We start from the raw sequence: 26,675 nt of genomic DNA, 5'->3' as shown, positions 1-26,675 counted from the left end.
TGTGTGTGTGTGTGTGTGTGTGTGTGTGTGTGATTGCCTCTTTAAGGAAAACATTATCTAAGAGAATAACCACATTCTAGGGGCAAAACAAATTCTTATGTAACATTGGGAGCAGCACATCATTAGGTACTTCCGCTTTGATGAACCTTGCTTTACCCCACCAGGAGTCAGAAGACATACCAAATGCCTTTTACTTAGAAAAGAAAACAGTACATGCCTTTGTGGGACTACTTTTCTCTCACTGCCTTTCATCCTCTGAAAAGCCTAAATTTGGCTCACTTTAAAAATTGTAAAATGTCAGGGCAGTTTTGTAATGGTGATTTGTTGCTCTAAATTTTAAACTAAAACCCCTCAAGATCTCCAAGGATGCAATCCTCATTATCTTCCAGCATTTCCCGCTGCAGTTTGTGGCTAACATCTGTTCTGCCCAGTGTTCCCTGGGTGTGTTCTCTCCAGAGTTTACGCTCTGTCCCTTGCTCATCTTGCCCAGGTGGTCTTGCCCTGTCTCTTCCAAGTTGTTTGCATTCTTGGAAATCTTCAGGGTAATTTCTAAGCCCTCTGCTCTGTAGAGAGTGATCTTGCCAGCCTAGTGGACAGCTTCCTACCATTGCCAGCAGCACAGCTTTCTTCAAAGCTTTGTTATAGTAGATACAGAATGTATAAGATAAAAGAACTACCCCTTATCTGCCTTTTCCATCTCAGCATATTTGTTGAGATTCCTAAAAATAATTTTAAAAATGATTTTATATGTTCTGTGAATTTGTGAATAGTTTCCTTCTGTAAATTATTTTTCTCTTAAAATGTTAATATACTGTTACTACATTTAGCTTCAGTTCATTCATTCTCTAATATGTCAACAAAATTTCAACTCCATTCTCAGTTTGAAGGCCTATGGGTGCTTCTTGTTGATATGGCTTCTATAAATGGTATGTTAGCAAATTTTCTTGTCACTAAAAACCCAACAGATGCAATGTAAGGAAGGAGAGCTTTATTTTGTTTGACTCAATTTCAGATGATTCAATCCTTCATGACAGGAAAGAGTTGGCAGAAGCCTCAGTTCATGGTGGTTGGAATGTATTCAAAATGCATGCAGTCACACCTCAAAATTTTCCGTGGTCTTGATACTCAACACCCTTCAAAAGTCCGAGTGCTTTGAGAAGCAAAGGAGGACTCTTAGCTGAGAGTCCTTATAACATACTACAAATACTGCAGCTTACAAAGGCACTGAGTAAACACCCCCATTCTACAAAGTAAGTCTGAAAGAACAACAAGGAAAAACTGGACCAATGCAAGACTAAATCCCAGCAGGTAAACACAGGCTGCATCTCAGTGTCCAAATACACCGTGGCACTATGTGAGCTCCCATAGACTTCCTCCAGCCAGGCTGCCGGAGCACGCTTGGGCTTTCTCTTGGGCTGGCTCTGGTCAGTGTCCCCTGCTTCTTCAACAGACGTTCTATGCTCTTGTCATCTCCAACATCCTGGGGACTCCATTAAAACTTAGGTTTCATCTTTATCGTTTCACACGGCGTTGCAGAGCCTTTCTTCAAGGACTCTGATTACACACTATCCTCACAGGCTTGTTAATGCAACTATGGAGCAAGCACTTCTGACCCTATGACCCTTATATCCTGCATTTCTGCAAAAGCAGCATTATACAGATAAGGCCAGGTCCTGCCACCTTGAACTGTGAGCCAGCACCTTAGGATATGGCTGTCGCCTTCTCTAAGCTCCTGTGCAGCTAGAGCAGAAAGACTACTACCTAGGTGTTCCTGCTTGAGCTTTTGAGATGAAAGACCTTGGAATGGATTTTCACGCTGCAGCCTTCCACGGGTCTAGTCTTGTTCCTATAATGCCATCAATGTGAAATACATGGTTTCTCTTTAACTGTGCTAATCTGTAACAACTTTCACCCATCTTTCCTTTAAAGGAACGCATTTTCCAAAACTTTTGTCTTTTCACATCTTACTACTTATTCTTTCCTAATTCACACTGCTTGCCTAGCACCACTGGCCCAGCAATTACCAATTGAGAACACAGGGATACATTTTTCATAGCCAAGAAGTACAACATTTGTGGGTCATCCTAACAAAAACCTGTGTGCAAGAGCGCTAAAACTTAAGGAAAGAAAAGCACGGTATTTGCCAATACTCCATCTCAGATTTTTGACAGTTAAAGGAAAACCACACGTCAGGAGCTGGGCACTTTTCCATAAAGGCCCTAACATGTGTTTCTTTGTCTTTTCTCCGAGATGTCCTTCCATTCAGCCAAGGTCCTCAGAATTTCGGATGTACTGGGTCGTTCCGTGGGCTTCTTCGAGAGTAATATCCTTAGAAGGCTTTTCTGTTAAGTACAGTTAAGAGTCAGTACTGAGAAAGAAAACAGTAGAAAAGAAATAAAATGATGGCTTTCAAGTGCTTACTTCTTTGCTGTCAAATGTATCAGGAAAGATGCCACCTCTTAGCTTTTCGAAAAACTGAAATGCAACAAATAGATGTATTTACTAGGGAGTGATTTACATAGGAAGAATAACTGAACTCACTAGCAGCTGGCGACACCCTAAACCTAGAATATTTCTAAAATTTAGGATGGACTCTTTAATCAAGAAACAAGCAGAACTCCCCAAGCCTACCCAATCTTAGAACCTTCCTAGAGAGTCAATGCATGGTGCCCATCATCTCCCCTCCGTTGTGGAGTGCTAGGCAGTGCATCTTCTTGCCATCTTTACTTTAGGGAAGATAAGGCTCTTGACTCCGGGCAAGCCATTTTGCTGAGCTTCAAGCTAGGATGCCCAGTCGCCTGCTGTCTCCAGTGGTCCCCACCATCTACACAACAAAGCCCAGACTCCTTCCTCAGGGTAGCCCCAGCCTCGCCTCATTCCAGCCACAGAAATCACCAGTTTCAGATAAAACCACGCGGGCTGCTGTTCCAGCACACACTGCATGTCCTTAGCCCCATACCGAGGTTATGTGCTTTCTTCTTCAGACTACTAGAATGAGCTAAGTTAAGCTGTCCTCTGACCTCCATGAACATCCCATAGCAGATGTACATATGAGCACACACCTGTGTGTGCTTAGGCCCTTAAATAAGTAATAAAAACAATAACAAAACCTGACCCTTCAGTACCCAACTCCATGTTTCCATGAAACCTAAATTCAAACTTTTAGCTATTTCCATATACTTTCTGTCTTCTAAAACAGTTAGTCATTCTCTGCTGTTAATCTTTTTTCCTCTTAGAAAATGAATCCCTTGAGAAACTGGCCTGCTCATTTTTACATCCATGTAGTACTTAGAGCAGAAACTTCCCTCCAACCAGTGAAATTTTGTTAGCACACTTAAATAGGAATCTCATGGGATGTACGCATAGTCTATTTTAATCTGTAGCAAAATGAGTTGTCAACACTTGAAAGGGAAATTATGGCCCATTTACAACCAGATACTCATGTGTTCAGACAGAGCCTCACTGCACAGCGATAGCAGCAGTGCTTGAAGGACGACGCCAGTGATTTAGCTTGCTTTAACTTATTCTTGGGATATTTACCTTTATTTTTTCTGAAATAGTGAAGCATATGTGACGAAGTTCAGCCAAAATAAGTCCCAAAGCAAAGATGTCCACTTCTTTTCCATATTCCTGTGAAGATAACTGGAGACCAAAAGATATTTGTCTTTGTTACTTAACTACAATGAATCCCTATACCTTTTGAGAAAAAAAAAACTAGGTATAAATTATATATTACATTCAAATGTCTTTTTATTCTAGATCTCGTGAAGTTGAGCACTAAGATTAACCATCGCACAGGAACAGAAGCAACACACTGAAAGTGACATGAAACAAATTTACAACTAATTTTATACTAAATGGTAAAACTGGGAGCATTTCCACCAAAATTAAAAGCAAGACAATGGGATGTACTTTCTTTACCCATATTCAATATAGTTCTTGAACTCTAAGTCAGACAAGAGAAAGATATTTAAAAAAAATTCAGATAAGAAAAGAAGCCAAATTGCCACTTGTAAACAATGGAATCCTGTACATAAGAGACTGTAAATATGCTATCAAAAACTCTAAACTGGATACAAAGTCAACATCAAAAATCAGAAGTTTTGGGCCAGAGAGATCACCCAGCTCCCTACTTTTGCAAAGAGCCTGAATGCAATCCCCAGCCTCTATATGATCGTTCACGCTGTTTGTGGCTCCAGTTCCAGGGAAGATGACACTCTTCTGCCCTCTTCTGCACGAGGCATGCATATAATGCAAATACACAGACACAATCTCATACACATGAAATGACTATTATTTTAAAATGAGTAGGTTTTCTATGTTCCAATAATGAATGAGCTAAGACAATCAATCAATCTTATTGTTGATAGCCTCAAAGAAGAATACACCGGGTGTTGTGGCACACGCCTTTAATCGCAGCACTTGGGAGACAGACAGATGGATCTTTTAAATTTGAGGTCAGCTTGGTCTACCCAGTGAGTTCCAGAATAGCCAAGGCTACACAGAGAAACCCAGCCTTCCTGTACTGGTGATTCAGCAGAATTAATATTGAAAATGAAAGCCGGGAATGGTGGTGCACACCTTTAATCCCAGCACTCAGGGAGGCAGAGGCAAGCAGATCTCTCTGTGAGTTTGAGGCCAGCCTGCTCTACATAGTGAATTCAAGGACAGCCAAGGCTACACAGAGAAACCCTGTCTTGAAAACAAAAAAAAAATCAAAACGACTCTAGTACTAAAATTGATCTACAAATTCACTGTAATGCCCATCAAAATTCCAATAACACACTTAACAGAAGATATCTTAAAATTCATGTGGAAGAACGAAAGACTCCAGAGAACCAAAAATCCTAAGCAAAAAGCATCACTGGAGATATCACGATACTTGATGTTAGGTTATACTACAGGACATAGTAACAAAGAAGGATGGAAGCGACACAGAAGAAACAAGTGGACCTACTCAGAATAAGAGACTCCAAATTAAACCCACATAGCTACCTCATTTTGACAAAGATGTCAGACACATGCACTGTAGAAAAGCGCATCTTCAACACATGGTCCTGGACAGTTGGATATCCGTTCTCTCTCTCTCTCTCTCTCTCTCTCTCTCTCTCTCTCTCTCTCTCTCTCTCCCTTCTCTTCCCTTCTACTGTGTGTGTGTGTGTGTCCATGAGCCTGTACACAAAAATCACTTCAGGATGAATCAAAGACCTAAAACTGCAAAAGTGTTAAGGGGAAATACAGGAAAGCATTAAAAGAAGGCACAGGCAAGGAGGAAGGCGCAGGCAAGGAGTTTTTGGAAACGGCTCCAACAGCCCAGAAAACAGTGTCAAGGTTTGACAAATGGTGCTGCACGAGATGAAAAAGCTTCTACACAGCAAAAGAAGCGATCACCAGGGTAAAGAAGCAGCCTACAGAATAAAAAAAATCTTGGCTAGCTAAGCGCCCGATAAATATGTAATATCCAGACTGTATATAAAGAGTCCCTAAAACTGGATACAAAAAGAACTCACACATCCCAGTCAATAAATAGGGCTAATAAAACATATCAGACAGTTCTCAAAAGCTAAAAAAATAAATGGCCAATAAACATATGGAAATTATTCAAGATCCTTTGCCATCAGAAAAATGCAAATTAAAACTAGTAAGATTTCACCTTGCCCCAATAAATGGCTGTTATTAAAGAAAACAACAACAAATGCTGATGAGGATGTGGGGAAAAATGAAACCCTTGTATTCTGCTGATGGGAAGGTAAACTAGACCGGCCACAGTAGATATTAAATACCTCCAAAGCTACAAAGAGAACTGCCGTGTGACTCAGGTGTAACTCCCCTGGGTAAGGACCCTAAGGATTCTGAGTCAGCACACCACAGAGGCACCTGATTATCCATGTGTACCACAGCTCTCTTCACGCCAGCCACATCATAGAACCAGCCCCAGTGGCCATCAGAGCACGAATGGATAAAGAAAATGTGATACATACATATATATGTGTGTATGTGCATGCATGTATGTGTGCGTGCATGTGTGTGATATGTAATGTATATATACATATATATAATGGAGTTTTATTCAGACGTAAAAAAACAATATATCATGCTTGAGCAAACAGATGCAACTTGATACAGTGATATTAAAAGGAAGAGCCCCATCTGGGAAAGAAAAATACATTTTTCTCTCATTTATGGATCCTAGATCTATGTAGTATAGAAACTAGCAAAAAGGGAGGGGACAGAAAGAGGGGGGTATGGGGAGGAACCTGGTAAAGTACATGATATACTTGGAGAGTTTCCGCATGAAACTCAGCACTAAACACAGTGAATAGATGACAATCAAATATGTTTAAATTGTTAAGATAATCGGTTTGCTACTTTAATCACTGTGTGAACAATCCCACAGCCTTAAGTGCTTTCACAGTGTTGTGACCATCGCCACCACCTATTTCCACATTTTCCAGTGTGCCAGGCAGAAACTGTGCATATTAAACAACTAACTTCCTCCTTCTCCCAGCTCTCAGGGAACCTCTTTTCGTATTATAAATAAAATCAAGTGACAGTCCTTCCACATGATATATTAGCATTTATTTAAAATAGGTGAAAATATTAGAAAAATTTTAAAAATTTATCACCCTGTCATATGAAAGGTCTCTAAAGTAAAACCAAGGAGACTGGTAATTATCAATTATCAAACTACAGTTAAACACAGCAAAACCTCCTAGTCCACAATTAGTGTCATAAGCAAAGAAGTAACAGGGAGAAAAAAATTGCAGTATAAAATCATATAAAGAACTATAAGCCAAAATATGGAAAGATTCTTTGTAAACACATAGCAAAAGACAGACTATATGAATAATTGGAAAATACATGATTAGAAAATTTACAGAAAAAAATTAAGTAAATATGAAAATATTGAATACCTTTAAATATCGAAAATACAAAGAAAAATAGCAAACTATTCCTCCTGTGTCAAAGCTGAGGACTTCATACACTCTAGCTTGAGACTATCAGGAAGCATTCTTGTATACTTTAATGTGGGAATTATTAATACTCAATTTTTTAATGACAATATGGAAGCACTTGCTATGTTTGAAAAGCAGTGGTCTCCCAATTCAGTCACTTAGCATAAAGGAGTCTACCACAAAGTACCAAAAAAATGCAGTTAGCATTTATAGTATCTCTATATTCTAGTATCTGTATCTATAATATTTATAGATTAGGTACCTGCAAATTTGATGACGTGAAAATCCACAGTGCAGATTAAACTGCTTGTATATTGAATATATATAGACTCTTTGCTTTGTATTCATTACCCGCAAACAATATACAGCTGCATATTATACATAATACATTATATATTGATTGCCTTAGGTGTCACAAGCAGCGGAGTTAGAAGGCTCCCTGAAGTTCATTGGCCAGCCATCCTAACCAAACTGCCAACTTCCAGCTTCAGTGGGGATACATTTATATTCAGTCTCAAAATACAATGTAGAAGGCCCGTGAGATGGTTCAGCAGGTAAGCGTTCATGCCTCCAAGCCTGGTGATCCGAGTTCCACCCATAGAAACCCCTCATGTGCAGCAAGTACTTGTCTCCCCCTTTCACAATACAGAAAGTAAATAAATAATGTAAAATTGTATATGGGTTGTTAGGAAAATGGCTCAGCTGTTAAAAGCACTGGCTGCTCTTCCAAAGGACCTGGGTTCAATTCACCTATGTGGTAACTAAACATCGTATGTGTATGTGTGTGTGTGTATGTGTGTGTGTGTGGTGGAGAGCAATCAGAAAAGATACCTGACATCCTGACACAACCTTTGGCCTCCATATGCTCATGAACAAACATGCACACCACACAACACGTACACACACCTACATGAACTTGTATGTACACCCCCCACACACAAGCACACAGAGAGAGAAAGGAAAAAATTAAAGAAGTAAAATCTGCATCTGCACAGACAGAAAGGAAAGGGACTATACCTGTTCTGGACTCATGTATCGAGGAGTTCCTGTACCCTTTGTTCGTGATTTTTCATCATTTTCCAGGGCTGTTGCAAGGCCAAAGTCTCCAATCTTAATGTGCTTTTCATCTACTAAAAATATATTACCTGGCTGTAATAGAAGAAAATTAATCAATATATGCCAGCTGGACATACTATTACCACAGGTCCCAACTACCTTGGGGAGTGGGTTCGAGATAGGGTTTCTCTGTGTAGCCCCAGTTGCCCTGGAACTCACTCAGTAGACCAGGCCAGCCTAGAATTCAAGAGATCTGCCTGCCTCTGCCTTCCCAGTGCTGGGAGTAGTCACGCATCATCACCACCCAGCTTCAACCATCTTTTATGCTGACATGTGTGGACAGCATTTATTTTTCCACAGGCTGCCCAAACCGGGGAATTTAATACCTTGGGTCTTTTAAGATGTCAACTGAAGAAAGAAGAAAAAACTTAAATGACAGGGAAGGTGGCTTGGGTTCTGAATATCATATCAGCTGTCAAGGGAAAAATTCAGTTTGGTGGGTCCCAGGAGAGGAGTCCAGGACTGGAGGGGCAGGCATCAGTCAAAAGAGCTGCTTTCATATGCCGTAATCTAGTGAGCTGTCCAAGCAATGGGAGTTGGAGCTTGCCATCCCAAATAGTGCTGGACATCCATCCTCCTCAAGGAAGCCTGCTGGTGTGACCAAGACCTGACAGAATTAAACCCCTTCCAACTGATGTCTCAGTTCCCGGAATACTGCAGCGGATTCCGTGCAGGATTTCTCCCCAGTTCTGAAAAGGTTTAGTCAGTATGTCCCCTCCACCTTGTTAAGTAGAGTGATTGGGAAAGGAAAGGAATTAGGACCAACAGTGACATGACCAATGAAGGACACGAGCAGAGCTTCCCGGGGACTCATCATGGTAGATCTGTGATAAAGAAGGCAATCACAGGGCTGTTTGGCATCTCTTCTTTCTTGCTGATGAGAAGGAAAAATAGGAAAACTAGTGGTCCAGACCATGAAAGCAAGCACACTAAGGAACGAGGCACATTAGAGGCTTAGATGTATGGCTCTCCTAATCATGGGGCAGAAACCCCGTTTAAGACAACACTAGGCTGCGGCCGCTACAGCTGTGCCTGCCCTCGGGAGCAAGAGCTGAACCACAGTGGAATGGGGCAACACAACAGCAGAGGCTAGGTCAGGACAGCCAGCTGGCCCTGGCAACCACCACAATAATTTTCAGTATAGGAAAGTTGCTTACAACGAGGCAAGGATCATCAAGTTCAATATAGCCCAAAGGGAACGAGACTTCTAATATCATCACTGTTGCAATAAGTTCATGGGCCCCAGAGACCCGCTGCGCAGTGGCATGGGACAGCATTTGGGGTACATTCCAGATACACTTGAAACCCAGTAATTAGAGAGTTGTTTTTAGTATGACTAGCAGCCGATCATAAATCTTAAACCTAAAGAAGATACATTTTAAAGTTGTTAGACCATGTATCAACTAACAAAGTTCCCGCTTACCTTAAGATCTCTATGAATTAAACTTTTTGAATGTATGTAATCCACCCCTGTCACTATTTGTTCAAATAATTCCAAAACCAAAGCTTTGTCTGCTGTACTCTGCCTTCTTTCTTCCATCCATTGTTCCAGGGTTCCCTTATCACAGAATTCCATTTGAATAAAGAGGCACTGGGTCTTTGATCTGGATACAAAATTCACAGTACATTAAAAGTAGCAATGAAAATAAATTCATTTAAAAAAATTCTACCATATCTTATGAAACAGAAAGCATGTCTCAGAATGGAAATATGAATTAAATAAACTTGAAATAAAATAAACCATTTTATGTAAATTATAATTTCCCAATTATCCAGAGCTTCAGTTGTTTATCTGTAAAGTATGAGCCTATATATCTCTTAATGCTCAAGATCTTTCATTACTTTTAATTGCAGATATGAGGATATGAGTAGTATTAATTGCAGAAATTCAGTTTTTTCACTATTATAAAAGTAATTTTGAAGCATTTTAATTTATTATCAGTTAAATGAACATCTGTTTTATAAAGGGCACAGAATCGGGACCTAGACAGGAGAAAATGAGTTCGGTACTTCCCTTTTCATCATGCTCATTAGAGTCTCATACGAGAGATGGTGGGGGGGGGGACAAGCTTAAGATGACAGCCCCTTTAGGAACCCCTGGAAACGCTCCCTAAATTGGTTGCTGTAAGACATGAGCTGAAGGGCTGATTCTGCTAACCATACAGTCTATATTTAATTCTAAGTTTGCTTTGAGACTGAATTCACATTTTCCAAATTCATATATGCCAGGAAATATGAGAGTGTAGCCAATAATTTGCTTAAAGCTAGCGAGGCCTGTAGTCTAGTGATGGTCACTAACTCCTAGAGTCCTCAACAGTACAAGGAAGAGATGGGACACGGCAGGAGATGGTGAATGGTGAGGTCTCCAGTGGCATCAGGATTTCAGTGAGAACACTGTCCCCAAGAAATCTAGAGGACTTTCAAAGGCAAATGCCAGTTTTTTAGAATTCCCAGTCCTGTAGAAGGGGCTGAGCCAAAACAAAGCGCTGCCGACACAGTCAGGGTATGCCCTGTCTCAGCAGCTCACCACCCCACCACAGTGGGACAGCGACACTGCCGGCATGCACTGCCAGGACCTCTGACGAAGAAGAAGGGAGTTTCAGCAGCAAAAAAGGGGACCTTTGGATTCGGCTGCTACGTGTTCAATCCATCTCTACTCTTGTAAAACACACATGTCCCACATGGAGACACTGGGGTCAGGATTACAGAACATGAGATTTTAAAAACAGCTAAGGAAATTTTAATAGGTTTTTTTTTAAGATTTATTTTTAAATTATGTGTCTGTGTCTCTGTGTGAGTCTGTGTACATGAATGCAGGTGCCCACAGAAGCCACAGGATACCCTGGAATTGGAATTACAGGAGGTTGTGAGCCACCTAACACAGTTGCTTGGCCCTCTGCAAGAGCAATTCACTGCTCTTACCTACCTCCCCATCTCTCCATCCCATTAAAAATATTTCTAGAGCAAATTTGAGCTAAGCCTACTGGCATGTGCCTATGATCACAGTGCTTGGCAAGCCAAGGCAGGAGGACCACCCATGGCCATTCTGGGCCATGAAGTGAATCTAAAACAAAGAAATTAAAAGCAAGCTTGGCAGATGGAGGGGAACAGGAAAAGATCATTCATTGTCTGTAGAACAGGAGACCACAGTCGCCTTTGGAGGGTGTTCTGATCGTTAAATGTGTCAGTCAACAGCGCCCTCTAGTGGCCGACATGACAACTGACACGTGCCCTCCATCCCATCTCTGCTGTGAGAACTTCTTACCGATTTGTATCCTTATCCACGCTCTGCTCAGGATCATAGTCCTCTCCCATCCAACAAGAATGGTATTGAACAATGTTGGCGTGATAGAGTGCTGCCAGTGCTGTTACTTCACGCACTGCCTTCCTAGTTAAAAAGATCCCAGAACAAACGTGTCATTACATAGCCCTGGTAACTACAGGACACCTTAAGCAACAGGACACAAACACCCAGGCTTTTCTGTCCAGCAGTCACCGTGGTTCCCGTACCAAGTGTTAGCCAGAACTCAGAAGAGGAAAAAGTGAATGCACAGAGAAACCATAGCTGTCCTCAGTCTCAACATAAAAGACCGTGGCTTAAATAATAGACACCCAAAATGTAAAGATCATTTGTATATTCTTTTGGGTGTCTGAAAAACAATTTTCAGTAGCTAAATTATATTTGCTGTTCTGTTTGGAAGATGTGTTAAAATCTTTGGATTTCACAAGCAAATCCCATTTGAGCAGCAAGAGTAAGAAACCCAGGCAGCAAGCAAAACCTAATTTAGAAATTTTCAACTTATGACAAAAACACTTCAAGGGACTAGTTTATGCAAATAATAATAATAATAATAATAACAAGAAGAAGAAGAAGAAGAAGAAGAAGAAGAAGAAGACTTGGTACTATGAAAGCTTTACAGGGATTGTGCTCAAGAGCAAAGGCACTGTTAGATTTTCTTGAAATTACCCTATACTGGCTAGTTTTACATCAACCTGACAAAAGCTGGAGCCATCAAAAAGGAGAGAGCCTCAAAACAGAGAAGTGGAGAAACCACAGTAAATCAAATAAGTCAACACCTTTGGGCTTCAGTACTGTCTCAAAATGATACATTCAAGTTTATAAACTGAAATAAATACCTGCTGTAAGGTAAGGTCATTTCAGGACAAGGCAAACTCCCCTGGGCAAAGTAAGATGGAGAAGACCCAGAAGGAAAAAGCGAGTGCAGAAGGAGAGACACACAAAGGGGAGCGGCGAAGGGTCAACACACTGTTAAAAACAAGACCTCTACTCACTCCGTGTTATATCGAACACGCTTAATAGCGTATGTCTTTTTGTCAATTTTGTGTGTGGCTTTGAAAACTTGGCCAAATCCACCTGAGCCGATTTCTTCTATGTCTTTGAAATCCTTGTTAAACCTAGTTAAAATTGACATCGCTGTTATTCTGAGGTTTAGTATTTAATGTAAAGTGAAAACAATTCTTCCCTTCTTGTTTTTAATAATGTCTGGTAGAACTCTTAGATCACCAAAAACAAAAACAAACAAACAACCAAAAAACAAAAACCTTCTTCTTCTTCTTCTTCTTCTTCTTCTTCTTCTTCTTCTTCTTCTTCTTCTTCTTCTTCTTCTTCTTCTTCTTCTTCTTCCTCCTCCTCCTCCTCCTCCTCCTCCTCCTCCTCCTCCTCCTCCTCCTCCTCCTCCTCTTTCCCTCCCTCTTTTAATATAGAGAATTCAGTATAACACGTCACCCCTTCTGGGTGAACGTGGGTACAAAGAAGAAAAGAAATTTCCCTCCCAAGCATTAATGTTAGAAAGAACCACTCAGTTGTGTGCCACAGGTACTACAGAGAGACCGGAAGGCCGAGCCTGCTGTTTCTTTCCCTCCTTTTTCCCTACAGCCCATCATTAAGCCTTATTTCTTCTAACTCACATCACAGCCATCTGCCTACTTTTCTCCATCATCTTCACTCCAGCCCAGCCATCCTGCTCTCCTGCAGTGGTGGCCTGCTGACCGACATGCCACTTCTCCTGCCCTACTTTAGATGCGAAGACTTGGTCCAACCGTGTCTTCCTCTCACCCTAGACTTTCCTACAGCCTTATCTTTGCATTCAGCAAGATCCAGGAAGCCTTCAATGGCACCTAAGGTTCCAGGTAGCACTTCCCCACGTCTCCATCCAACCCCATCCCACCACACTGTGCCCTGTTCGCTACACTTCAAACACACGCTTCCTCCACAGAAAGGTGGCCTTGGGGCTTTGCTTCAATGTCTTATACTTCTGTTCTTCTTGAACTCTGCCAAGGTCTTTTATTACAGTATATGTGTGCCATATAAATATGTGAATATAGATTATGTATTCAGATACAAATACAGAGACAATGTATAGATACAAAGTATATATATGTATGTATATATGTTTATATATACATATATACATTGTCTCTGTATACACATACAAATGTGTGTGTGTGTGTGTATTGTGTGTGGGTGTGCACACATATTGTATGTGTGCGTGTGGAGATTGATGACAGGTCTTCCTTAATCATTCCCTACCTTTTTAATTTCATTTTGTGTTTTTCAAGACAGGGTTTCTCTGTGTATCCCTGTCTGTCCTGGAACTTACTCTGTAGAACAGGCTGGCCTTGAACTCAAAGATCCGCCTGCCTCTGCCTCCCGTGTGCTGGGATTGAAGGAGTGGGCCACGATGCCCAGCTTGCACTTTTTATGTTTGAGACAGGAGTTCCCTGATTGGTTATGCTGGCTGGCCAATGAGTTCCATGGATGTACTTGTCTCCATCATTCCCTCCAGCCCTGCCAGGGTTGGAGTTGTAGACGTATATACTGCTACACCTGTCTTTTTACGTAGGCACTTTGTATTCAAACTTAGGCCCTCATGTTTGCACAGCCGAGACATCTTCCCAGCTCTTAATTATAGGTATATTTAAATGTATTTCTTTAATGCCAGTCACCACCTCCAAACTTTTTGACAGGAAGAATTCTGTTTGTTCTTATCATAAGACTAAAGCCCAGAACAGTGACTGGTATGTATTACATGCTTAATTTAAGTGTTAATGTTTTTTAATTCGTATTCAATGTCCTGCTGATTCAAACAGGCTTCTCCCATTTTAGGTACCTAATTTTTAATTGAAACATCATCTAAAGAAGATGAACTTCCTTTCCTTCTTCTCCTAGTTAAACGTTGGGTGAAAACAGGTCTGAGTGGATTTGTTTCGAATCCCACAGGAGTATCTCTCCTTCCTCCACCCCTTCTTCTCTCCTTGCCTTTCTTTTCTCTATCCTTTTCCTCCTAAATCATTGATTCTATTTGCTTTCAGTTCTGACAGCATCTGTGGATATCAGAAATGCTGATAACATCACAGAGATCTGCATTTACTCCACTTGGATTCCTAATCTTCCTTCTCAAGGAGACCGTAACTGACTATGCCATAGCTATCAATCCCTTGGGTGGAAATACAACTCAAGCTTAAGAAACTTTGACAAGCATGCTTACTGTTAGACAAACTCCACTTACCTGTAGTCCTTGGTACATGTATTTCTTAGCAAATCATTAGTACATTTTCTAAAATTGAAACAAAAAAAATGCAAAACTCAGAGAAAACTTGTGCCTGTGTAAATTTTCTTCACTGACAAAAGCACCAGATCATCTGGCTAGTTCCCTTTTCTGCGCTCACTCATCTCAGGAGTTGTATTTTGTGCCCTTACTATGCAGAAAATGTCAGTGGCTTATTATGGCTCCTGCTACCATCTTGCCTCCATTTCTGCCTCAATGGCTTTGCTCTTCAGTGAAAGAAACCAATTCCTTATGATTCATATAAAATTTGTTCTTTAAAAAAGCTATTATACTATCTTACTCCATCCATCTAGCAAAAACAACAACAACAACAAAAACACTTCCCTTAAAAACACTTCAAATTTCATTTCTTCAACACTATTATCCAGAATTAACACTCTAAACTACTGTCTCTTGCTTCTTCACCATAGTGTTTTGCGTCTCCAGTAAATGGTGTGAATGTGTGAGTGTGTATGTGTGTGTGTCTCTTGCTAATTTGGTTTTTAGGTTTCAAGCTTTCTACTGCTTTTGAAATGCCACTCAGATAAACATGACAGAACCCCAGGCAATAGGTGAAGCTGAAGGATGGAGCCTGAAAGAGAACCCTAATCTGAAATACGTCCAGTGCACAACGATACTCACACTTCTGATTCCCTTTGATTTCCTCTGAGACCATTCTGCAACAAAAGGAAAAGGGAAGGTGCTTCAGACAAGGAGAGCAACCAACTATGTTTGGGAGCTGTCTCTGTGACCAGGTTCCTTAATCTGTAAGGTCGCCAGCTTCATATATGCCAGCACTTTCCCTGAATCTCCTACCAACACTTACTACAAGACTTGAACACTGCCAATCAACCAGCTGTGAAATGCTATCAAGTTGCTGTTTTGATTTGCACTTTTCCCTAGAAGAATAAAGCATCTTTTCACATTTTCTGCCCATTAGGTGTTGCAAATCCCTTCAGCCAGTATCTATTCTACTGAATCAATTTCCTTTCTTTCTTTCTTTCTTTCTTTCTTTCTTTCTTTCTTTCTCTCTCTCTCTCTCTCTTTTCTTTTTTTACTGATTTGTAGTTCTTAATAAACAGATTGGCAGAGAATGGGGAAGAATTGTTGCATGTGAAGAATGAAAATGAATAAAGAAAACAGAAAAGATCAATGACTGTTAATGTCATAATTTAATAAGAACACAAGAAATTAAAATGTAAAACTTATGCAGTAATGAAGGTTATTTTTAAGGGAAGAGAAAAAATAAAATCGGAAGCTTCAAGACTAGTAGCATACCACAAAAGAAGACTGGGAAGAGAGGCTGGTTTCTGACGCATTCTCTGAGAAGTCACTTCCAGGTGCTGAGCAAGAAGCACTAAAAGAAAAGAGTAACTTGGAGGCATTCAGTCTAGGTTTTGAAGGTTTACTTTTATTTATGTGTATATGCATGTGTCTGTGTGAAGGAATGCCATGCAGGTGTGGGTGACCCAGGAGCCCAGAAGGGTTATCAGATGCCATGGAGCTGGAGTTACAGCTGGTTGGGGCCCACTTGGTGTGAGTACTGGGAGAAGGAAGTTGATAGGGATTAGTCCCACAGCCTCAAACATGCCCACCTTCAGCCCACTCATCAACTTGTTACCCGAAACTCACGAGTTGTTTGTTACAGACAAGCTGCTTGGAAAGGCACTGGATGAAAATGTGATAAAATCGGAGGATGCTCTGTCAGTTTTCTGAAAGAAGGAACAGCCCTTAGCAGGGTCATAGGTCTAAGGTGGCCCATCACTGGATATACACAACTTCACATATTCTCCCAGTAGCCACCAAGTCCACAAACAATCACAAAATTAACACATTTTTCATAAATGTGTGAGCTAAGTTTTAGAAAGAGTCCTGAGTCGCCATAGAACTTGTATGTCCCTAGCACCCTGTGGCCCCATGGCTCATGAGTCACGGGTAGCACAAAGAATAGAGGTAGTATTCACTAAATAGCAAATACCTGCATTATGCAAACAAATCAACCTGAAGTCAATTTCAAAGGGAATCACAAATTAAATCTCATTGACAACACATACCACCGAGCTTTTCTCTGACAGCTTCTGATACGCCTCTTTAGCAGCCAACTGCTTTGCCTCTTGTTTTGTAGCGGCCAAACCAATACCATACGTTGTCTGCCCAATTTTGCATTTACATTTAAATCTAGGGGAAATGAGAGTATTCATTCACATATCAAAAATATTGTCAATCTAATGTACAATTAGAAGAAAAGGACCCTACATACAAAGGCAACAAATCAGACAATAATTTTTACCTAGTTTTATATTTCCAACCTCACAAAAATGGCCACCAGTCTACCTGGATAACCAAGAGTGGTTGATTTCCTGGTTTCTATTTCCCAGGTAACATCTAATTCTTTTTTGATTCATTGAAAGATCTGACAGCAAAACACCAAGTAGTGAATTTTTTAAAAAAGGAACAACATCTTTTCATTTCCAAGTAAAAAGATTTAGAAGAGGCAAGGAAGAGATACAGTGAATTTTCCAGAGCTGATCATATAGGGGGAAAAATAAATAGTTGGTATAGTGGGGCTCACAGCGGATAAGCAATGAGGGTATGGTACTATGGCCCTGGGGGAAGAGAGGTCACTGTTGATGTTCTCAGTACCTCCAGGCTCTAATCCTTGTTCACACATTATTGAGGTTTGGTCTAGTGCTATGTATACAAATACTAAATTCTGGGCCCTAAGATCTGGTTGCAATCCAGATGAGTGCATTCTCACATCACCAGTCTTTGGTGTGTAAACTTTGCTCCCCAATTATCTCTGATTGATTAATAAAGAGGGCTGGACAGCCTGAAATTGGGCAGAAGAAAAGTAGGTGGAGTTTCAGCTCAGTTCCTGGACCTGGGGTCTCAGGTAGGGACCACACAAGGCCATGGAGAGAGAGGAGAGAAGAGAAAATAAGAAAAGAAAAAGATGGAGAGAGAGGATATAGCCTAATGGAAAAGCCCAAACAGGATAAAGATTGGCAAGTTACTTGGGGAATACAGCTGGGAAATAGCCAGACTAACTTAGAAAATTAGTTTAAATAGTACCTGTCCAGTTATTGTGCTTTTAGGCTTTTTATATTAATCAATAGGTCTCTGTATCCATTACTGGGGAACTAGCTGGGTCATAGAAAAGCCCTCCAGAATTTAATAAATATTTTACAACACCTCACAGCCACCGTCTCCACAATGTTGGACTAGGACCACTTCTGCTTATCTATGGTATCTGTTTATCTAATGTGAAGAGCAGACAGTAAGACAAGCAGCTCTATAACTGAAAATGGTAGAACCATTCAATAAAGGGTAGAGTAGTCTTTACAAGGCTGTGGCTTCCACGGCCTCAGGGAGGGGAAGAACTCTGCATCTCTCATGCATAGGTATCCTGAGCCCTTTTAAATGTTTAGCAGACTAGTCATTTCAGATGCACCTCAAAAATCACCAGTTCCCCTTAGCGACAGGAGGCCAGCAAATGACTAGAACCATATTTTATATCAAACCCTAGAAATACCCGTTATTCTTCTTGTACATTCCTACGATGACATTTAACTCATATACTAGTCATAGTAAAAAAAAAATTAAAAACAGTCAATAATAAAATAGAACCATTAGTGTAATATACCCTGCTCCTGGGTTTGCAAAAGTCATCTTCCTCTCAGAATAGCTTTCATTTTTTTATTTATTACAATTATTCACTTTGTATCCCAGCTGTAGCCCCCTCCTCAATCCCCTCCCAATCCCGCCCTCCCTCCCTCTTCTCCCATGTCCTGCCCAAGTCCACTGATAGATGAGGTCCTCCTCCCCTTCCACCTGACCCTAGCCTATCAGGTCTCATCAGGAATGGCTGCATTGTCTTCCTCTGTAGCCTGGTAAGGCTGCTCCCCTCCCAGGGGAAGGTGATCAAAGAGCTAGCCACTGAGTTCATGTCAGAAACAGCCCCTGTTCCCTTTACTAGGGAACCCACTTGGAGACTGAGCTGCCATGGGCTACATCTGTGCAGGGGTTCTAGTTTATCTCTATACATGGTCCTTATTTGGAGGATCAGTCTCAGAAAAGACCCTTGTGCCCAGATTTTTTGGTTCAGTTGCTCTCCTTGTGGAGCTCTTCTCCCCTCCAGATCTTTCTATCTCCCCCTTCTTTCATAAGATTCCCTGCACTCTGCAAAAAGTTTGGCTATGAATCTCAGCATATGTTATGATACCGTGTTGGGTAGAGTCTCTCAGAGGCCCTCTGTGGTAGGCTCCTGTCCTTTTCCCTGTTTTCTCCCTCTTCTGATGTCCTTCCCATTTCCCTTTCAGAATAGCTTTCTATGCCATGATCATCATCTGGCTGACTACAGGAAACTGAGATTTCAGAAAGTAAACCCATGGGGGAAAAAAAAGCAAAATTTTATTCCAATGAACCCCACAGCCTCAGGAATTGGGTATTTTGATTAAAGAGATGTTTATAAATCATTAAAATCCTTCCACAATGAATGCATAAAAGTGGGCAGATATTTCTGGAAAGTACATACGAAGTGTCTCAGTTTCATTGCTTGCATCCGGTGAAACAGTAGGAGAAGCCAAAGCACATCTCACCTTTCGGGAGACTGAGTGTCGGGGTCACACTGTTCATAATTTACAGGTAGCCTTTCCCTCTGGGCAAAGCTGTTGACAAGGCCTATGTAATTCCCAACGAATGAACCTTCTTCGGAAACATCTGTATGACTATCCGCCTACAGAGAAAAAAAAATGCTTGATACAAATCATGCATTATCATATGAAATTATTAAATAAGTAACATGAAAGACAACTTATATGTTATGGATTTCCCAATTATAGTTTCTTATTAAAAGAGAACTATATGTCTATTAGTAAAAGAAAAATGTGCAAAAAAAATTTTTTTGATTACAAATATTTATGGTATATAACAGAATGCTGCACAATGGCTGAATTCAGACAATTGCCATATATTTTACCTTACATTCCTTTTCTTTTTTTTTTTTTTTTTTTGTTTTTTGGTGTGGCAAGGACACTTAAAATATACTCCCTTAGCAATTTATAAATATAGTTTGTTAAGTCAGTCATTTCCTTTTATAATTTCATTAAGAAAAGCCAGGTGCATATCTGATATCCCAACCCTTAGGAGTCAGAGGTGAAATGATCAAGGCCAGCTGGAGCTACACAGAAAGCCTGTGGCTAACCTGTGCTACACAACCTGAAGTCAGTCTGAATTAGAGAGTCTGAAGCAATCCTGAGCTACATAGAGAATCTAAGTCCAGCCTTAGCAACACAGAGAACTTGAGGCCAGCCTACCTTATCCAAACAAAACAAACTGGGCCCATTTCCTTGTTTTACTTTTTAAAGTTTTATTACTTTTATTTATTTTCAAATGTATGGATATGTGTGTGGCTGCACAAAAGCATGGGAGTACCAGAAGAGGCTAGAAAAGCATGTGACCCCTTGGAGTTAGAGGTGGTTGATTGTGAGCCAGCCAACATGCTGGACTCTGGGCCTCTGTAAGAGCAGGGCAAGCTGGAGCTCTGAACCCTGTCTAGCCACACATCCCTCTTCTTTTTCCATGAAGAAAATGCTGTAACGCCTTCTGGCATGCTGCACCCTCTCTAAAACCCAAGACGGGGCGTAAAAGCAGGCAGGAAAGCTCTATGTTGGTTCTCAGCTTCATGGAAAACATGCCTGCAAAAGCAGCGTTTTGATTATCTGAACCGTCATTGTCTCCCGTCAGACCAGGTTTGGTCCAAAGTTTCTCCATCAATCTTACCAAAGGTTTGGGTTTCATTGTTCTTTATTTCTATTTGTGTTCTTTTACACAAATTCCTATCATTGTTATTATTGTCTTTCTTAAACTTTGAGAGAGGAAAGTTACCCCATTTTATCTAACTTTTTGACTAATTTTTTTTTTAGCTTAGTAAAAAGAGAATTAAGAGTTTCGCTCAGTTGATGCTGAATTGATTTTAAGAATGGCATTTTTAAATAAGATTATCTGGGAGTATGTTAGAAGCTCAAACTTTCTAATTGTTCTTCCCATCACTCACACAAATCACTTCACATCTCACTTTGCAGCCACTGCTCCAGCCTCCTGGTTTGGACACGGTTTGGATAACATAAACTTTCCATCAACCCGCCTCAGTGTTGTTAAAGTTCTCTCTTTCCCCCCAGGTCAGTGCTTTCCTAGGAATCAGCATTGCTCTTGGTACTTCTGACTTTTTCTCTACCTATGAAGTTAATTTTATCTAATGTCATGTCTTTATTGCATAAACATTTTCTGCTCAGAGATCTTCAGATAGCTTTGTTTGACATTAGAGAATTGTACCTGGGTCTTGTCATGCTAAGCGCACACTCTCCTGAAGAACCAAACACCTCCCCAGGGACCAAATAGATCTGTTTCATCATTGTTGTTTTATGTGCTATTTACCCTGCATGTAATATGCATATAACGTGCATCTTCAGGGACACCAATGCCGTGTGTGTTGGTTCTCTGAAATCTCCCTCAGGGTGAACCGTTCTCCCGACCAGAACTTGCATGGCTTCCTCTGTTTGGTTTGTTTCCTGGGGTGGAAAGGACCCCTCCAAGCCTTTGTCAGCCCTGGTCCCTCTGTACCGTCTCATCTTTCCATATGTGTTCAGCTTCCCAAGCATGCATGTGCTGCTGGCACTCACTAGGAAGTACACAGCTTTGTCAACAAAGTTACTGCTCTGTTTCTCACTCAGGTGAAATGGAAAAAAAAAGAAGTAAAACTTTGAATGAGTGATCTTACACTGACATGTGTACTTTCTCCCTGAGAGAAATTACACATGCATACATACATACATACATACATACACACATACATACATATATACAAAAAGATTCCCTTTAACTAGAGGTAAAAAACTCACCTTGTTTTCATTAGTAAGCATATGGACAGCTAATTTGGCAGCAGCATTTTTTGCGTCCTGCTTTGATTTACCTTCCGCTTCTGGGAATTCTTTCCCATTTATTATAACTTGAAATGTAAACCTGGTTAAAAAGACAGTATTCACAACACATTACACAGCTTGTATCTAAGGACAAGCATTCCGGTTGCCACTGCCCCCACAAGCACCTTTCAGGATTCGAACCCATGCTCAGTATGGTCTTTAAGTACCTACCCCAATAACAATGTCTTCGAGAAGTTTGTACTTTTTTTTTCCTTTTTCTCTTCTTCTTGTTATTTATTTATTTATTTATTTATTTATTTATTTATTTATTTATTATTTAGATGCAGTGTCTCACTGTATAACCCAGGGTGGCCTCAAACTCACAACAATCCTCTGCCTTAGCTGCCTAAGCGCTAATATTATTATGCATGTGTTACCATGCTTAGTTTATTTATGTATTTATTTACTTACTTATTTGGGGTGCGGGTGGGGTGAAGTGTGTGTGTGTGTGTGTGTTGTCCATGTGCTCAGGACAAGACATGCTTGTTGAAAGTCAGAGGACTACATTTGGGATTCTATTCCTTCCTTCCACCGTGTGGCTCCAGGCTTGGTGGCAAATGTCTTCATTCAATAAGTCATTGTTCCAGCCTTGATTTTTCTTCCTGAGTCTCCTGGGGTTACCAGACTCTGTCACAAGGACCCTCACAGGACTCTCGCTGTTATTTGTTTGTTTGTTTCCTTTCAAGTGCCTAGAATTGAACTCAGGCCTTGTATATTCTAAGCACCTGCTCTACTACTGAGCTATACCTCCATTTCCATTTCCTGGATCATACTTTGTTTCTATCCTTTTATTTTTTTAGTGTATGTGTGTGTGTGTGTGTGTGTGTTCAGTAGATTCTATGTTTTGTATGCACATGTTGGGGGAGCAAATTACCTTGTGTACCCAGAGGTCAGAGAAGAACTCCAGGCATCCTCTCTGCTGTGTTCCCTTGAGACAGGGTCTCTCACTGAATTCAGAGCTAGGCTTGAAGCCAGACAACTCAGCAATCCACTCTCTCTGCCCTATACAGTGCTGGATTTATTGGCACATGCTTAGGCACACTCAGCTTTTTATGTGGGTGCTAGGGATTCAAACTCAGTTCTTCACAGTTACACAGTGAGAGCTCTTACTCACTGAGCCATCTCCCTGGGCCTGGCCATACATTTCTGATGGGAGCTTACCTCTTGTCATGTGGAGGTCCTGTTGTACGAAGTTCTTTATACGTAATTGTTGCTTGATGCTTCTGTCGATATTTATTAAGTTTGTCTATGTAGAAACCTGATATATCACTGGCCATTTTCCTTCCAGTAACCTGCAATTGGAGAGATGTCTGCACACATGTAGATCACATGGACTGATTTTCCCAAAGTACCACAGGAGATCATGGAAGACCAAGGCTCTTCGCTGCCTGTCTCATCTCAGCCCCACATAAATTTAGAGAAAATTTCATTCAAAATCCTTCTTTCTCTCCTCCTAAACCATCTACTTTCAAAACTACTGGCCAAAGAAAGACAGCCCTGCCCTGTGCCCTATTCCTGGCTTCCAAGGAATAAAAGATGTTCCAGTCTGTCCATGGGCCTGAGAAAGCATAAAGAGTGCAGGAGTGGAAGTTCAGCGTATATGTTAAAAACCAGGCTATATACACATGCACTGTTATATATTATACATACACACAGTGCACCCATGACTACATACACGCACATATAGCGCACACACACATACACACACACACACACACACACACCACTATTTAGAAAATAGGCAAAGGACTTCAGTGCTATTCCTCCAAAGGTGACACAGCAGTGAGCAACAGAAAAGTAAAATGGTACTCAGGAGAAAGGAAGGAAAATGTTCCTTGGTATAGATACACTTAATCTGATTTAAACATTATACACTGTATGCATATTATCAAAATACCACCTAATGCCCAATAAATCTGGAAATTTTAATGTTTCTATGAATCTGTTTAAAATGAATTGGTGCCAGGCAGTGGTGCACACCTTTAATCCCAGCACTCAGGAGGCAGAGGCAGGTGGATCTCTGAGACCGAGGCCAGCCTGTTCTACAAAGTGAGTCCAAGGCAGCCAAAGCTACACAGAGAAACCCTGTCTCAAAAAAAAAAAAAAAAGGAAAATGTATAACATCAGGCTTAGTAGGCTCACAAGGTAGGGGCTTGTCTAGCGTTCACAAAGCCCTGAGCTTGATCCCAACACCACCTAAAATGTAATCTCCCCTGAAAGAGTCTCTCCACTGTGAGCATTTAAAGCGGGTGGATCTCAACCTGTGGGTCAGAACCTCTTTCACAGCGATGATCCTCTATCAGACATCTACAGTACAATCCACAACAACAACAAAACTGCAGTTATAAAGTAGCAATAGTTTTATGGTTGGGTCACCACAACACGAGGGTGGTAAAGGGTCGCAGCGTCAGGAAGGTTGGGAAACACTGTTTTACAGCGTCATTCTGGTCCTGGAGCCTCTACAAGCCACCAAGACTGCTCTTGTGAGACCCCCGGGGGGCTTACTCATCGTAATCCAACAGTCCAATTCCGGCCACTTGTTCCCACCTCCCTCTCCTCCCTTCTTAGCTTAGGCTCTGAGACACCGCTCTCTGGGTTTTCCTCTACTCTCACTAGCCATGCCTCCTCTGCCTTCCTCCCTGGTTCCTCTTCATGTCCTTTTCATCTAAATATTGTCCAGGGGCCCAGTCCTTAGATACACTCTCTACTTACCTTCTCTCCCGGTGATCACCTCCAGGCTGTGGCTCTACATTCTACCTATACAGCGATGGTTTTCACCAGAGCTGGCAAGATGGATCAGCAGGTAAAGGAGCTTGCTGCCAAGACTGACCATCTGAGGTCAAATCCCTGGGACCTACATGGTGGAAGGAGAACCAGCTTCCACAGGTTGTTGTGTGACCTTGACAGGCTCACTGAAACACATGTGCACACACACACATGCACATACATACACATACATACACACATACAAATAATTAAAAAAAATACAACTAAGTAAGTAAACGTATAACTAGAAAGATGACCCAGCAGTTAAGAGCACAGCTGCTCTTGGATCCCAGAAAATCCACAAGTCTGTTCTCAGCACCCATGGCAGGCAGCTCACAACATCCTTGTAATTCTAGCTTCAGGAGATCTGACACCTTCTCTGGTCTCCTAGGGAACCTGAATTCACATGCATATACCCACACACAGATACACAGATAATTAAAAATGAAAAGTAAATAATTCTTTAAAAAATAAATGTAACAGTTTTGACTGTTACATGAAAACAATGAAGGCACCAGCCTTAGAGTAGAGACTTGATACAAATGGATGAATGAGTCGTCAGTGAATGAAAACCGTGCTACCTCACAATCCACACACCCATGAATTGAAACCCTCTGTCTACTGGGCAACTGTCACTCACCTATCAGGATGGGCCTGCCCTTTTTTGATGCCGCAGGGACAGCTAGCATCACTCCACCTCACAACCCTCATCACAGGCAGGAGTTCACCAGGAAGCAGTTCCTAGCTCTCAGTCACTCGTGCAGAGAGCAGTCCATCACACGCCCCAACCTGCCTGTCTCATCCATGTCCTGAAGACACTAATCTCACTCCTTCCTGCAGACTGGAAGGCTGAGGCTTCCTTCCAGCAGCTGCTTCCCATGCAACATGCATCCAACTAGCATATGATACATAAACGAACAGGAGCAAGCTGCAGACTGTCCGGGTTCTCGGGGCAAGCTGAAGAATGAGCACAGTTTGCACGAGATTCTATGGTCCTGGGCACTAGCCTGGCAAGTGTCTTTAGTTTCTAGGAGACAAGGCACTTTTAGCACCTAAGGTACAACAGGGAATCTCATTTCTCCGGAATCCAAGGGTGTTTATGAATTAGCATCTATTTGACATACTTGTAATGAGCACCAGCCAGGTATTAGGTGCTAGGGTTATACAAGCGAATAAAAACTACTCTTGGGGACTGGAGAGATAGATGGCTCAGAGGTTAAGAGAACTGGGTGTTCTTCGAAAGATCCTGAGTTCAATTACCAGCAACCACGTGGTGGCTCATAGCCATCTATAATGGGATCTGAGGCCCTCTTCTGGTGTGTAGGTGTACATGCAGGCAGGATGCTGCATAAATAATAAATATTTTTTGAAAAAACTGCTCTGGGTATCAGGGATACAGAAAAATCATGGTAGTAAGTGCTATTTGGAAAATACAGACAAATACGGGTGTGGAGGCGGGGCAGCGAGTTTATTATTTAATACAGAGTGGAGTTTCTTGCTCAGGGAAGACTGTTCATAGAGTTGGTTCTGGTAGAAGGACTGGATATACAGAGAGATCTGCCCGTGCAATTACCTGGAGGAAGGACTTTCCAGGAAGTAGAAATAGGCAGCTCAACGGGCCAGAAGCTAAAGGGTACTTGGCTGTGTCCCAGAAGCACCAAGAAAGTCTGAAAGTGGTGGGCACCTAGGGGCCCGACCATAGGGGCTGGTGTGAGGGCAGTCGGAGCAGGAGGGCAAGCCTCAGGTTCAGACTGGAAGGAAACTCAGATGCATGCAGAAGAACAAGGTGGAGGGCAGGACCCGGCTGTCACAGAGGCCCGCCAACTGCAATACCATCTCAACTGTCTTAGCCCAGAATTCAGTCAGTCTCCGGGTCTTGAGTGCTTCCATATCCCCCCGCCCCCACCCCACCCTACCCCACCGCACCCCACCCCACCCCCAGAGTTTCAGGTCATAGGTCATTTTCCTCTGGCCCCCTTGTCTCGCAACTACTGCCCAGGAACAGGAAAATAGCCCTCTGGTCTTACCGCGTTCCTGGATCTGGACAGAGGCCTACGCCCTGGCTCAGGATTAGAACTGTGCTGCAGGTGCTAGCTCTGAGATCTCTCCGGCCCCGCTCTCTGCCGCCGCTCTGGCCGAAGCAAGTTCAGGCCCGGCGCCGCCTTCACTCTTGTTTCGTTTTCCCGGCGGACTCCGCCTTCCCGCACTGCCCCTCCCGCACCGGCTCGCAACCGCGAGAAGTCAGGGCTGGCGTGGCGCCCGGGCCAGCCTCCCGCACTCCCGAGCGG

At 41.8% G+C, this 26,675-nt stretch overlaps 2 protein-coding genes across 5 annotated transcripts in view; one reads left to right on the top strand and one right to left on the bottom strand.

The window, feature by feature from the left end:
- The window catches only part of Gpatch11 (G-patch domain containing 11), a 22,404-nt gene extending 14,326 nt beyond the window's left edge, over nt 1–8,078 (top strand). Inside the window, exon 11 of one of the 2 annotated variants that reach the window (XM_060364262.1) lies at nt 7,366–8,078. The gene's annotated coding sequence lies outside the window, so the exon portion shown is untranslated. Of the gene's footprint in view, nt 1–3,759; nt 6,093–7,365 lie in introns of those variants that run through there. The other variant, XM_021661537.2, reaches the window with a different exon arrangement.
- Nucleotides 974–26,675, bottom strand: Eif2ak2 (eukaryotic translation initiation factor 2 alpha kinase 2). 3 transcript variants are annotated; one of them, XM_021661519.2, is made up of 17 exons: nt 26,415–26,675; nt 24,334–24,475; nt 22,783–22,913; nt 21,541–21,661; nt 19,240–19,376; nt 16,696–16,819; nt 16,274–16,353; nt 15,920–15,998; nt 15,284–15,318; nt 14,603–14,650; nt 12,366–12,488; nt 11,338–11,460; nt 9,496–9,676; nt 7,974–8,105; nt 3,541–3,642; nt 2,422–2,475; nt 974–2,342 (listed from the first exon to the last, which is right to left on the bottom strand). In XM_021661519.2, exons 3-17 carry the CDS (start codon nt 22,896–22,898, stop codon nt 2,220–2,222), a joined length of 1,578 nt encoding a protein of 525 aa, XP_021517194.1. In that variant the 5' UTR covers nt 22,899–22,913; nt 24,334–24,475; nt 26,415–26,675; the 3' UTR covers nt 974–2,219. The 3 variants fall into 3 exon arrangements, with proteins under 3 accessions (XP_021517194.1, XP_060220220.1, XP_060220225.1); XM_060364237.1 differs by lacking the exon at nt 12,366–12,488; XM_060364242.1 differs by lacking the exons at nt 12,366–12,488; nt 14,603–14,650.

The sequence above is a fragment of the Meriones unguiculatus genome, chromosome 1 (genome assembly GCF_030254825.1).
Source record: "Meriones unguiculatus strain TT.TT164.6M chromosome 1, Bangor_MerUng_6.1, whole genome shotgun sequence".
Classification (NCBI taxonomy): Eukaryota; Metazoa; Chordata; class Mammalia; order Rodentia; family Muridae; genus Meriones; species Meriones unguiculatus.
Note: the sequence above shows the minus strand (reverse complement) of the source record. Positions and strands in the feature narration are given on the sequence as shown.

What these genes read in the sequence shown, in the direction of transcription:
- Eif2ak2 (XM_021661519.2), bottom strand. Translation starts at nt 22,898, where the DNA reads ATGGCCAGTGATATATCAGGTTTCTACATAGACAAACTTAATAAATAT. An exon ending in GGACCTCCACATGACAAGAG is followed by an intron (nt 21,662 to 22,782) that starts GTAAGCTCCCAT and finishes CTTTTTAACCAG; the next exon opens with GTTTACATTTCAAGTTATAA. An exon ending in GTGGATAAGGATACAAATCG is followed by an intron (nt 9,677 to 11,337) that starts GTAAGAAGTTCT and finishes TTTTGTATCCAG; the next exon opens with ATCAAAGACCCAGTGCCTCT.